This window comes from Gossypium hirsutum, chromosome D08 (assembly GCF_007990345.1).
Source record: "Gossypium hirsutum isolate 1008001.06 chromosome D08, Gossypium_hirsutum_v2.1, whole genome shotgun sequence".
Classification (NCBI taxonomy): Eukaryota; Viridiplantae; Streptophyta; class Magnoliopsida; order Malvales; family Malvaceae; genus Gossypium; species Gossypium hirsutum.
This window is the reverse complement of record NC_053444.1, coordinates 54,160,858-54,175,960: the sequence shown is the minus strand read 5'-3', so window position 1 is coordinate 54,175,960 and position 15,103 is coordinate 54,160,858. Positions and strand designations below refer to the sequence as shown.

The 15,103-nt window shown below is 33.2% G+C and overlaps 1 protein-coding gene and 1 pseudogene across 2 annotated transcripts; both read left to right on the top strand.

Annotated features, from left to right (window-relative positions):
• The first annotated feature begins 5,307 nt into the window (after nucleotides 1-5,307).
• Nucleotides 5,308-6,591, top strand: LOC107900715 (uncharacterized protein At5g19025-like; annotated as a pseudogene).
• Nucleotides 6,592-6,794: 203 nt separating this feature from the next.
• LOC107900716 (uncharacterized) lies at nucleotides 6,795-13,335 on the top strand. Of its 2 annotated transcripts, none has more exons than XM_041098404.1 (3): nucleotides 6,795-6,973; nucleotides 7,453-7,546; nucleotides 12,923-13,335. In XM_041098404.1, exons 2-3 carry the CDS (start codon nucleotides 7,466-7,468, stop codon nucleotides 13,184-13,186), a joined length of 345 nt encoding a protein of 114 aa, XP_040954338.1. In that variant the 5' UTR covers nucleotides 6,795-6,973; nucleotides 7,453-7,465; the 3' UTR covers nucleotides 13,187-13,335. The 2 variants fall into 2 exon arrangements, with proteins under 2 accessions (XP_040954338.1, XP_040954337.1); XM_041098403.1 differs by lacking the exon at nucleotides 6,795-6,973 and adding an exon at nucleotides 6,980-7,205.
• Nucleotides 13,336-15,103: the final 1,768 nt, after the last annotated feature.

The window sequence follows — 15,103 nt, the reverse complement described above, 5'->3', positions numbered from 1 at the left end:
GTACTCTTCCAAATCCTATGGCATGCCAACTATATCTGACTTAGCCCGACTAGTTAATAGGGTATTCCAAATCTCAATTAAATTCTCACTTTCATACCAAATTTAAGATCACTATTCAATTTCAATTTCACATTCAAATCAATATACAATTCAATTATACATACACATTCACCATCCAATCCAATTCCCATTCAACTCAAATATTAATACTTACCTTATACTCATTTATTAAATATAAAATTTATATAAAACATTTAACAAAAAGTGATTTGAATTATAGTAATACAAACCCGGATTTGTTAGATTACTCCTCGACAACTTTTCCCTTTCCTTTCGATACCGATGCTTCGGGTCCTTTGCTAGCTACGAAAATTAAAATAATTATAATTACAGCACTAAATATAACAAATAATTGAATTCCTATTCAATTTACACCTTATTTTCAATTAGGTCCTAATTAACTAATTCACTTTACTAACTTAATTCATACTTCATTCTTATTCAAATTCCTATCAAATTCAACCTAACTATCAAGTGTTCATAATAAAACCCTAATTTAAAATTTCTTTCAATTTAATCCCTCAATCACAAAACTTATAGCTTCTTTTACAATTTAATCCATTTATCAATCCTAACTTGAAATTCATTCAATTAAATCCCTAATTCAACAATTTATTCAACATGAACCATGCTTAAAAACCTATGAACTTCCAATACCTCAACTTAATTTTAACAAAACTTTGTTTAAAGCTTCTAAAACATCAAAATTAAGTAAAAAGGGCTTAATTTAACTTACCAATTAAACTTCTAGCTTCAAATCCCTAGTTTTCCCTTTTATTTTTCTTCCATATTCTTTCTTCCTCTGTTCGAATGGCTTCTGCTGTTCTTTTTGTTTCTTTTACTTCTTTTCTTTCTTTTATTTCTTTAGTTTCTTTTATTTACTTTATTTTATTTACTTTATTGTTTTAATTACTTAATAATTAATATAATTTAAATAATTAATACTAAGATTTTAATAAAAAATCATATAAAAATCTTAGATTTTAACAGCTTATGCCACCTCACTTATGTTAATTGGCATAATTGCCATTTTGGCCCCTTTCGATTTTCTTTTAATCTATAATTCAACCTTTGCCCCTTATTCAATTTAGTCTTTTTTCCTAATTACTCTTAATTAAGCTAAATTCACTTAATTAAAACTTAATTAGACATACTACTAGACTCACAAATATTCCTAATAATTATTTATGAACCCATTTTGCTAAGATGGATGCTAGATAATATACTTTTTCGATGCCCTTGAATTTTGGGTCATTACATTTCTCCCCCTCAATAAATTTCGTCCTCGAAATTTACCTGAGAAAAGATGAGGATACTGTGCTCTCATCATTTCTTCCGGTTCCTAAATTGCTTCCTCTACATTATGATTTCTCTATAAAACTTTCATTAAAGGAACCCGTTTATTTCTTAGCTCTTTTATTTCTCGAGCTAGTATTCGTACCGGCTTTTCTTCATAAGACAAATCCGATCTAATTTTAATATCTTCAGTGGGAATAATATGAGAAGGATCCGATCTATATCTCCGAAGCAGTGAAACATGAAAAACATCATGAATTTTCTGTAATTCTAGAGGTAAGGCTAATCGATATGCAACAGGCCTAATTCTTTCCACAATCATTAATGCTAAAACTCTCTGCTTTACCATTCTGTACCATCTCTCTTTTCTTCAACAATTTATCGTCTTCCAATTGTGTTAATCTGATCTAATCAAACATTATCGGCTTTACTCCCAACTTGGCCAAAAGACTTCCATCATCACTGATACTGATACATGCAAACATTGCTCCTAATTCTATTGCAGCTTTTCTACTTAGTGCATCAGCTACCACGTTTGCCTTTCTTGGATGATAATCTATGACACAATCATAATCTTTTAGAAGCTCGATCCATCGTCTCTGTCTCATATTCAACTCTTTTTGCGACAGAAGGTATTTGAGACTTTTATGATCGGTATATATATAACGTTTTTCACCATAAAGATAATATCTTCAAATCTTTAATGTAAAAATTATAGCTGCTAGCTCCAAATCATGAGTCGGATAGTTACGCTCGTGTGGTTTCAGTTGTCGAAATGCATAGGCTATTACCTTCCCGTCCTGTATCCAAACACAACCCAGACCATTCAAAGAAGCATCACTGTATACTATAAAATCCTTACCCAATTCTGGTAATGTCAGAACTGGTGCATCGGTTAACATTTGCTTCAATGTTTCAAAACTTCTCTGGCACTGATCATCCCAGATAAAAGGAACATTCTTCTGTAGTAACTTGGTCATCGGCAAAGCCATCTTCGAAAATCCATTTACAAATCTTCTGTAATACCCATCTAAACCAAGAAAACTGCGTACCTCAGATACATTCTTCGGTGCTTTCCACCGAACAATTACTTCAATCTTTTTCGGATCAACTCTGATTCCATCTGCCGACACCACATGTCCCAGAAATACAACTTCTGATAACCAAAATTCACATTTGCTGAGCTTTACATACAACTGCTTTTCCTGTAATATTTGTAGTACAATTATGATATGCTAATCATGCTCTGACTCTGACTTTGAATAGACCAGTATATCATCAATGAAGACTACCACAAACTGATCCAAATATGGTTGGAAAATACGGTTTATTAAATCTATAAAAGTAGTTGGGGCGTTAGTTAACCCGAACGGCATCACCAAAAATTCATAATGACCATACCGAGTACAAAATGCAGTCTTTGGCACATCACTTTCTTTTACCTTCAGCTGATAATATCCGGATCTCAAGTCAATTTTTGCAAATACTAAGGCTCCCTTCAATTGATCACACAAATCATCAATGTGAGGCTATGAATACTTATTTTTTATTATTACCTTGTTCGATTGCCAATAATCAATACATAATCGCATTGATCCATCTTTCTTCTTAACGAATAATACCGGAGCTCCCCACGGTGATATGTTCGGTCGAATAAAGCCACGGTCTAACAAGTCTTGCAACTGTATTTTCAGCTTTTTTAACTCTGTAGGTGAAATCTGATATGGAGGTATAGATATAGGAGCAATGCTCGGATAAACCTCTATAGCAAACTCAACTTCTCTATCTGGCGGTAAACCCGGTAATTTTTCGGGAAATACATCAGAAAACTCACATACTATCTTCTAACTAAATTTGAATTAATAACATATGCCAAATATGCTAAATAATCCTGCTGAAGTAATTTATTAGCTTTCATCATCGAAATGATGCATGTCGGGCCACTGGTACGGATGTCATTCACCTCAATTTTGTCACCATCCTATGTCTGAATATTGAACTTCTTTTTATAACAATTCAAAATCACCTCGTATTTGGATAACCAATCCATACCCAATATTATATCAAAATCGTCGAAAAGCATAATCAACAAATCAACAGGAAAGGTTTTATTCTGTATGACCAATGGGCATATCGGACATATTTGATTCACTAAAATTGTTTGCCCCAACGGATTGGACACCTCTATAGACACTCTAGACATCTCCGATTTAAAATTTCCCAATTCAACTAATTTTGAATTTATATAAGAATGTGAAGATCTGAGATCAATCAAAGCATAAATAGGCCCAAAATACAGTAAAAATATACATGTTACTACATCGTGGGTGTCACCTTCTTCCTGAGTCTGAACTACATAGCCTTGGCTGGCATACTGCATCCATTCAAACTAAAAAGAAAAATTGTAAATATCGTTACGTACAGATATGGGTCGCTCACTCTGGGATATATAAATGATATTCGCCATCAAGCCCACGACTGCAACAGTAGCAAGTAACTACCGATAAACATCTTATCCGGTTGCGTTGCCCGACAAAACTCCCAGTATGATGTAGACAACACGGTAGACCCCCAACTTAGTTTTGCGCATTCATTGAAGTTTGCTAGATGTAGAAGCCACCTTACATGTACCAAATTTCTAAATTTATCGGGTATTAAAATGCCCCCGATTAACCTCATGATGAATGCTCGAGTGTATTGTTGTATAACCTCCTCCGTTGCATCGTTAGGAAGCTTATCGAAATTTGTCTCCAACCAGTTGATCGATATTCGATCACCTTCAAACCTATTCAGGACTTTCCCCAATATTGTCGTACAGAGGTCTACTTTTCCTCGAACCACCGCTGATCCCGTGATGGCTGATCCATACACCAGCAGACTGAGCTGTAACGCTACATCCTTGAGTGTGATTGTACACTCATCGCATGGAAGGTGGAAACTGTGTGTTTCTAGCCTCCATCTTTCCACCAATGTGCTGATAGTATGAGATCAAGTTTGTAGCCCCTTACATGCGAGATGCATGCAAGAATCCAACCTCTTGCAAGTACCTACGAATTTCAAGGATCGGAGGCTCCCCTGTATTATGTATGAATGCCTCCAGCACACGATCATCCACCTATTTATAACATAAAATAATATTTCTATTTATCAAAAGAAATAAATTTTAACATAGTTAAAAATAACGAAAATTTAAATTTCGTCTTACCATTGCCAATTGGGCGGCAGAAATATGGTTGTCATTGAAGTTGATTACAGAGGTGTCCATTCTCGAGAAATTGATTCGAACGAATAAAATACGATATAATTAAAAATAATATTTTTAAATGAAAATATAAATAAATATTGAACAAAAAGTTTGAGAGAGTTTGAAAAAAAGGATGTGAATGAAAAAAATAAAATTTGGGTGAATAGGTTAAAAAAGAGTATTATCATTGGGATTTTAAATTATTTTTACTGTTTGGCACAACAACAGTCAAAAAGCCGTTACATTTTACCGTTGAGGGAAAGCGCGTCCAGCTGAGCATAGTATAGGATACGAGTACGCAAATACGACTAAATTTAAGGTATGATATGTAATTGAAAATAATTACAAGATATGATATGTAAAAAATGAAGGGTTCTACCGGGCGTGATATTATAATTGGAATTGGAAATTTGAAAATGAAATGAAATAGATTGACAATAAAATAATGTACTGAAATAAGTTATGCAAAATTGGTATGAGTTTGCGATTTGATAAAAGATATTGAAATGAAATAGTATAATGTTATGGCATCAATTATGTATATATATGTGGATCGTGATAAAGGAAATACGTGAACTTCTATGTGAATAAATTGGAAACGAGCACTGGGGAGGCTGAAATGAATCTGATTGAGTTGATCGACTTCAAAAAGTGACTTTAATGGTTTATTATTATGGAATGAACATGGAATTGATTATTATAATGTTAAAGATATAAATGTTTAACTCATGATTGGTATTGAACTTAAAAAAAGAAGAAGCTTAACAATAGGTCTTGACATGTAAGGGTCCGTTCTTCTCTTTGGAGCTTCCTAGAAGGTACGCTTCCTAGAAGTAATTCGTAATATTTTTCTCTGTTTCTGAAATTTCACTTCCCCAATTCACAACCCTAACATGTTTCTCATTATTCAATCTCAAATCTCAATTTGTGATTGAAAATTTCCATTTATTTGGTTGTTTCGTGAACGAAATTAATCATTTGCGGACTAATAAAATCATCTGATCTTGAGGTGGAAACAATAAAGTTTGTTGCTTTTTGAGTTCGTATGAGGTGGGTTTGAATTTGGATTTAGTGTGTGGATTGAAGGAAAATTGATAAGAGTTTCAATTTTCCTTTCTTTTTTTCTCTTTTTAATTTAAAATTCTGGGTTTGATTTCAAATGGTCAATTTCCTTAGCTCAATCTCAGTTTGCAACTCCATTGACCAACCTTCAATCATGGCAAATTCCGTGAATTCAAATGATTTTCTGATGAACTCCAAATCATCATCGTCAAGGAAATAAAAGGTATCCACCAATTCACCAAGTTCTTTAAAAATCCCTTCTTGTGAAAGATTAAGATCTGCTGCCATTGATGTATTCATCTTAATTGCTGTGATTGCTGCTTGTGGATTCTTGTTGGTCCCAACTATAAAGTGTATGTCTTTGAAACTCATTGAATTGATTGAAGCTGCCTTTTATTTGTTTAAAGAAGAAATTGTGAGAACTCCAATGATATATGCATCTATAGGACTAGGTTTTTCTTGTGCTGCCATAGCTACTTGGATTTTGCTTCTATGTACAAATAGGAAATGTAGGAACCCTAATTGTAGAGGTCTTAGGAAAGCAGCTCGTGTGTTAAGAACTCCAACACTTTGGTTAAAGATGGTGCTAAAAGAGGGCTCTTCGAGTTGCCCCCGGATCATCATAAGGAATTAGAAACCGAGTTAAAGAAGATGCCGCCTGTTAATGGAAGAGCAGTGCTCGTGTTTCAAGCTCGGTGTGGATGTTCTGTTGGTAGATTGGAAGTTCCGGGGCCGAAGAAGCAAAGAAAGGTCAAGAAGTAGGATTTGATAGAAACATGAATTAAAAGCAAATACAGAAAACTAGTCATAATGCAGAGAGGAGAGTGCCTTCTCTGGTTAGTTTAAATAAGCTCTTATGGCTATAAGTTGTAAGGATTATATACAATTGATTATAGTGGAGAATATAATAATCTTTTCTTTTATGATAATTTACATCTGTTGATCATTGAAGTTTGAAACTTTTTCAATATTAGATTAAAATACTTTCTTTTGATATGTTGATTGCTAATGCTTATGGTGACTATTCAACTAAACTTACCCGGAAAGTGCTTGATTCGGCAATATACTATGTAGTAAAAGTTTTGGTTTGCCATTTAGCCGATGCCCCAGGGTGTTAAATGCTTTTCCGCAGATATGTCGGACTCATTTTACCGGATACCTTCATGGCAGAGGTAACTTCTCTTGTTTCCTTTCATTTCTTTTCGTTTTTTACGGTTAATTGGCAACTTATTATTTTTTAGTTTGTTGTCCAGCTAGTTCTTCTTTGGTTTAAACTGCGAAATTTGATTTTGGAACCGGAATTCAAAAATGGTAAGTGGTCTCAAACCTCATTTTATGTTTTATCTAATTTCTGTCTGCATTAGAAGATGGATGAGTTCTGCTTGTCTCGGTTTAGCTATGGTTCAATCTCGTGAGTATATGTATTGTGTTTATCATATGGCAATATGTGCTGGATAAGAAGGTTTTCCCCCATTTTTAGATACTTGGATGGTACTCCACTGGGAGCGACGCCCAGGAATCCGATATGCACATTCATAGAGCCGTATGATTTTTTAACCATCCTCTCACAGTTATATATAGATAATTACTTTGTAATTTATGTTTCGATGCATATTTGATTGTGTTTCTTATTATTAAATATTTGATTGATATGGTGATGATCATGAAGAAATGGATTAGGTCTGCTTATCCACTTCTATTTATGACTTATTTCTACAGTGGAACTATAATGTTGTAACACTTGGTTGCCTCTCCTTTTGATAATTGTTTCTCCTTGTTCATTGTTACAATTGATGGATATTAATGAAAGTCCTCTCTATGTGCTTCTCAATCCTGCAATCAATCCCACGCAAAAAGATCTTCCAGTCACCATTTATGAAAGTGGTGTGTAGCCTTTCTCTTTATTTCATCCTTTTATGTTAATCAATACCTACTGTCTCTTATTCAGTGTCTGAATTTTTGCAATAAGGTGTCCTGTGTGACATTATACTATATTTTTAAAGTTTAAAGTGTAGTTGAGTTCAGTTTGATCAGGTTACCATCTAATTTATTCCGTCATATTGCCAGAACATGTTTTGTTTGCTAACATGAGATTTTACATTCTATGTTTGCTGAGTTGGTCTATTTGTTATTATCCTAAAGTTTAGATTTTAAAAAAATATGTTCTATGAAAGTGAGTGATACGGGGTTACGCGCGGACCAAGATCGAGTTGCCAAGTCACGGGAAACTCCTACGAAAACCCTAAACAATTAGATCTGAAACGAAACAGAAAATTAAAAGATTAGATTTTTGAATTTTCAGATCTGAAATAAAATCCCCAAATCAGCAAAGAATCAAATTGAGAATAGAAATAAGTGTTAGGGTTCTTGAAACCCTCAAGGAGATTGTGATTCTGCCCAATTGAACACCAAGATAGTTTTCCCCAAATTTCGACAATCTAATTTCATCCAAAAAGAGTATGGAAAAACCCTAGAAATTGGGGATTTTTGGGCTGATTCCTTAAGATAGAAAAAGGCTGAAAACACAATAAGAACAGAAAATAGATTAGATAATGATTCAGCACAAGTAGAAATAAAGAAAGAATTGACAGTAAGAAATTAAAAGATAAGTCCTAAGAAGCCTTGAAATCTCGAAAGATCTCACAACTCCCTTCAAACGGCTCTAATCTCCCCTCCAAAGAATATCAATGGCAAGAAGAAGGTTGAAGATGGCTCCCACAATCAAAAAGATTGTTAAAACAACTTCTAAAGAAAACTCAAGAGAAAATCCTTGAAGAACTCAAAGAGAATTTTCACTCAAATCAAATCTGAAATTTTCAATGTAATTGTAATGTAATGTAGGGTGGCTGGCCAAGCCATATAAATAGGCCTTTCAAATGTTTTCCTAATTTAATTAGAACACTAAAACTAAAACTAAAAAAAACTCCTAATTATTTTAATATGGAAATTCGGCCAAGGGTATTTTATTTGGGACTCTTGGACTGAATATAAAAATTTAAACTAAATAAATAAATATATAAATAAAAATAAAATTTTACAACTTGGGCCACTTTGACAATTTGGCCTGATTTTCAACTAAGTATGGGTGGATTTCTTGATTGGGCTTGGAATCTTTTTATTGGGCCTCGCCTTCAAGAATTTGGGCTTTTGTGACTCGTATCATTCCCCCTTCCTCAAAAAGATTCGTCCTCGAATCTGAAAAATCAAATGAACTCGACTTTCCTCTATCGAACGGGAGTAATGGCAATTGAGTCCACTGAAAAGAATAGCCATGAAATAGTAAATAGCAACACAAACAAGCTTGTAGTCCAATTATAAGCATAATAGAACAGGTATAACGCATGTGAATGGACAGATTCAGATTACCATGCAAACAATCTAATTTACTCACCACTGCCTCGTCAAATATTTGAAACAAAGATGGACATGTTTTAAGGCATTCAGTCGTCTCACATTGTTCCCACAAACCATGAATAAATTGCGAGTAATAAATCAAATGGTAAACATAATCGTCACAAGTAGGTATTTGAAAAGATTCACATGGTTCACAGAGTTGCATAATCATACCATGCATTAATCGACGGTCTATAGATTCACTCACACATGCATTATCAAAAACAAGAATCTTTTTATCAACCATCAAAACAGATAGATCATCAATAAATAAAATAGGACAGTCAAGCACGTTTCGATCTAAGTGTTCATCAACACGATCTTTATCACTATCCGAGGAGTACAAAAGTGTTTCAAAGGTTTCAAGCATCTTACCTCGATAAGCAGAAGAATAAGGGTCGATTTTACCTTTTTCATTTAAAACAAACCTTCGCTCATCGGGGGCATAGTGTAGTCGAATCTCCGTTGTTGAGTTAACCTTTGTCAAATGGAACTCAAACTTCATGTACAACCACATAAACTGTTTAAGGCACGAATATAAATTGAAAACAAATTTGGAAAATTTCGTTACCTTATTCTCCAAAATAGATTTGGACAAATTCGAGGATTTTACACAAGGTAAATCAAGAGAATAACAAATCACGCTTCTTTTCGTAATGACTTTATCAACCACAATCGAAGAGTAACAATTAATCGGATCAAAATAAGGGGATCTTTTAAGAACTAAGTCACCAAAAGTTTTATCAATAATTTTCAAATCTGCACTGGACTCGGTTTCTAAAATTTCCTTACCTCGCTTACCTTCGGGATCATGTAGTGTGATTTCATCTTTGCCTAAGTTGATCGTATGAAAGCGTCTTTCATTTGAGAGGTATTGAAGTTGAAAGTTATCTTTCGATCTTTCAGGAACCTGAAAAGTAGCAACACAAGAAAAATTCATATCTTGGTTAGTGGAAACATTCCTCACTAGCCTTTCCACGTCTTTTTCTTTTGTTTCTTTTTCTAATTCATTTTCTCTTCTTTCTTCAATTTCTTTTTCACTCTCAATCTCTTTTTGCTCTTTTTCATTCTCTTTTTCTTTTTCCTCACTTGTTTTAACAGAATTTTCAGTTTGATTTGGTCCTCATGGACTTGTTCCGGAGTGAGCGGCACTAAGGTGAGTTTCTTTCCTTAATGCTTGAAAGAATACCTATTGGTACGACCATCGTGAGTGACTTTTCGATCCAGTTGCCATGGTTCTCCTAGCAACAAATGGCAGGCTTGAATAGGCATTACGTCGACACAACTTCGTCTTGATACTTACCGATAGAAAAGGCGATGCGCACTTGTTGAGTGACCTTAAATCGGCCTTCGTTGCTAAGCTCTTGTAGTTGATAAGGTTGTGAATGCTTGGTAGTGGTTAAGCAAAGCTTTTCCACCATCGTCGTGCTGGCTACGTTCGTGCAACTTTCACCATCAATAATAACTCTACAAAGCTTCCCTTGTACATGGCAGCGAGTATGAAAGAGATGTTCTCGTTGCTGCTCACTCTTTGGTTTTGCCAAAGAAGGTTGCTCACGATCATGAAAATCATCATCCATTCTAGGGACACGTCAAGGGTCGCGCCTATGGGGCTGGTTATCCCGATCTTCCTTGATTGGATATCGATATTGAGGTTCTTGATTCAATCGTACCTCATTGATGGTAGCAGTCAAGGCTCGAAGAGCAGCAGCCTGTTCATCCAACTGTTGTTGGAATTTTTTAAATATGTCACTATTATTATCACCTGTAGACATTTTTTTTAAAACCTGCAAAACACTCAACACTCAAAAATAAAAGTTATCAAACCTCACCGTTAATCACTCAAAAAGAAAAAATCAAATTCTCAATGAGGTCGAATTCAATCTTGTGAGTTCTTTATCAGAGTTTATATCAACCAATTAGAGAGTGTGAACCAAACTACCAAAGAATCCTAATTTGCACTAGGATGCCAAAAACTGACGAGACACCAATTGATTCGTGTTGCACCGAGGAAGAAGTTGTGCACACGTTTAAATCCTACTAACACAAGAACCAAGAAGGTGTTAGATAACGTAAAGGAAGAATAAAGGTAAACAAATGAAAACCTACAGCTAAGAATCAATAAAAATTGCTGAAAACAGAAAACCCGAAAAACTGCGGAGTAACTTGACAACTTCGTTCGAGGTGTTCCCGATCTCCAAAAATCACGAAATTAAATCTGGAGTGTCCTTATATATTGAATTTTTGATCTGGAAATTTTGGGCACCAAATTCAACCCTCTGAATCTTTTTTTTTAAATTTTTATTGAATTTCGTCTTTTTTGATTTTTTTGACTTTTTGACTGATTTTTTTGCGGGAATAATTTTTTTATATTCAATCACAGTGCCAAAAACATGTATGTAAAATTTCAGATCAATCGGACAACGTTTACCCACTCAAATGAATTTTTTTGAACAATTTTTCTGGGTAAAACTGCTGTTTATGCTTTAAAAAATAGAGATCAGTTTAGAAATCAACCAAGAACACCCAAAACGCCCAAAATCTGATACCAAATGATACGGGGTTGCGCGCGGACCAAGATCGAGTTGCCAAGTCACGGGAAACTCCTACGAAAACCCTAAACAATTAGATCTGAAACGAAACAGAAAATTAAAAGATTAGATTTTTGAATTTTCAGATCTGAAATAAAATCCCCAAATCAGCAAAGAATCAAATTGAGAATAGAAATAAATGTTAGGGTTCTTGAAACCCTCAAGGAGATTGTGATTCTGCCCAATTGAACACCAAGATAGTTTTCCCCAAATTTCGACAATCTAATTTCATCCAAAAAGAGTATGGAAAAACCCTAGAAATTGGGGATTTTTGGGCTGATTCCTTAAGATAGAAAAAGGCTGAAAACACAATAAGAACAGAAAATAGATTAGATAATGATTCAGCACAAGTAGAAATAAAGAAAGAATTGACAGTAAGAAATTAAAAGATAAGTCCTAAGAAGCCTTGAAATCTCGAAAGATCTCACAACTCCCTTCAAACGGCTCTAATCTCCCCTCCAAAAAATATCAATGGCAAGAAGAAGGTTGAAGATGACTCCCACAATCAAAAAGATTGTTAAAACAACTTCTAAAGAAAACTCAAGAGAAAATCCTTGAAGAACTCAAAGAGAATTTTCACTCAAATCAAATCTGAAATTTTCAATGTAATTGTAATGTAATGTAGGGTGGCTGGCCAAGCCATATAAATAGGCCTTTCAAATGTTTTCCTAATTTAATTAGAACACTAAAACTAAAACTAAAAAAAACTCCTAATTATTTTAATATGGAAATTCGGCCAAGGGTCTTTTATTTGGGACTCTTGGACTGAATATAAAAATTTAAACTAAATAAATAAATAAAAATAAAATTTTACAACTTGGGCCACTTTGACAATTTGGCCTGATTTTCAACTAAGTATGGGTGGATTTCTTGATTGGGCTTGGAATCTTCTTATTGGGCCTCGCCTTCAAGAATTTGGACTTTTGTGACTCGTATCAGTGAGGCTATTTCAATTGTTGATGTTTTGTCCGTTTGTGCATCAATTGTTGATGTTCTGAGACTAATGTATTCATTCATGAAAATTTACTGGTATATGCGCATAAGATTGAAGCAGATAATCGAGATTGTTTATTTTGTATCTTATATTGGAGATCATTTTGTTATCTTGTGATCCATCATATCTTATAAGCTTGAACTTCTATAAATGTTCCCTTGTATTTCAAGGCCATACCCTTGTAAATGTGTGCTTTCAAGGTTATCTGTGGAAAACAAATAGTTGGTCCAATTGAGCCAATGCTTAAAACTACAGTATTTGCTGTCTGCTCCGTGATTGTAGGTTAATGAAGCAGAGATGATGTCTTTGAATCAACAGAAAAGAATTGAGGAGCTCGAAGCACAACTAGGGGAAGCTGAGGATATAGTTAGAGATCTTAGAGCAGAGTTGAGAGAAGTACAAGATGAGTTGGAGAAGCTGACTAAAAACTCAATGCAGTGTTCGAGCGAACAAAAATCAGGACACGATGTTGCTGCTTCTGAAGAAATGTCCAATGTAAAAACAATCAGCGATTTCAGGTCTGTAGCATTGAAGTTTTGTCCGTAGCAAATAACTCTAATCATAGATCAATGCATTTCAATTGTTGATGTCTTAAACTGCATTCCTTTGTTTGATTTGGATCTAGAATAAAATCTAGAATATAATCTAGGGTTAATGACGGTGAATCAAACAATTCGAGTGGTTTTGAAATGGAATTAATAAGAGATGCTATAGCTTCTAGTTTAATGAATTCACTTTAAGTTGTAAATACTATTGTAAAATTTTTAGTATTTATATTTAGTAAATATATATTATCCGTTTTTAAAACTTTAATCCAAATATATGTAATATTTTAATTCGTTAGGTTTATGTTTTCTATGTTATGTTAGTATATAATATGAGTTATATATTCAAATACATTTTAAAATAAAATAATAAAAATGTGTTAAAAGCATTAATTAAAATTAAAAAATAATTTTTATATTTTTATATTTAAATATAGTTTATATATTCTAATTAAATTTTATAAATAATTAATATTAATTACTTAGAAATATTTAAAATTAATATTATATATTAAAATATTAACAATAAGTTATAATAAATTATTTTTTATATTTTTGCTAAAATATTATAATATTAACTAATTTGAACCTTATTTAAATACATATTTGTTACTTTATAATCTCATGTCTAAAATGGACATTTTATTCTTCAAAAGCATTTTTTGACAGCAATGCTAAACACCCAAATTTCTCAAAAGCACTTCTCAAAAGCATTTCTGAAAATTACTTCTCAAAAGCAATAAAAAACTGGCCCTAAATGGAATTGATCACTTCTATTGCAATGCTAAATGAATTGGTTTTCCACTTAATATGAATGACAGACTAGTTGGATGTTACAATTTTCTTAACTTGAAATTTTGTTATTTGAATCATAGAAATACAATTGAGTTCCATTGCTCAACATACGGTTTGTTTTTCGTGCACATGTTAGGTATAATTCAAGATATTTGAACTACGACTTTAGCATCCAGTCAACAATCCCGAACTTATCAACATTTTTTATATATTTTGATTTTATTCTAACTTGGCCAGAATTCCTCATTTTTATTCGTGAATTAGGTTAGGTAGTACCTCTAATCAGAACTGTGAATGAATTATTATCCTCGAAAATATATTATTGGTGAAAATGTCTAATGAGTCGATGTTAATTCAAGTTAGGTATAATTCAAGATATTTAAACTACGACTTGTACAATGACTAACTTTCCACATAACTAAAATTATTAGACTAGAATTCAATATAATATTGTAATAACCTCGTAAATATTAATAAATAATATTTACTGACTACGTCATCAAAAAATTGATTTCCAAAACTATCATTTCTAGTACCGCTGAAAATAAGGCATGGGTTAGCTAATAAGGCAAAAATAGAAAACAAAAAAAAATGATATTTTATTGTTTAAGAATGAGCAGCAACAAATAGGGGTTTAGCTTCTTCCTTCTCTTTTGTGGCTTTCTTTCTCTTGATAATTTTTAATGAATTTGCCTTTCCTTTAAAAAGAAAAGGATTAGCAGCAAATAACACTAAATTGTTAAGGTAGCAACAAAACAAAAGGTGATGCATGCATCGATGGAGTGAAATTTATTAAATTCTATTAACCGAAACTGTCAATTTTAAAGTTTGGAAAATCGCTCGACTTGCAACGACTTTTTGGATAGGATTCAGGCATTTTTGGGTTGATATGTCTACATAGCGTTTGAATATCTGTCTTTTAAATTTGAAACATACTTTGAATCACTTAATTTTGAGTTCGGGAACTCAAGTTATATATGTTTTAGTGAAGACTGTGCGAGCAGAATTTTTGAACTGGATTATTACGGAAATTACGAGTTTCAGGCTTTTAATTTTAGTTCAAATCATATTGGGTTCGATTTTGGGCTTAATTTTTATTATATATGAGCCTAATATTGTATTT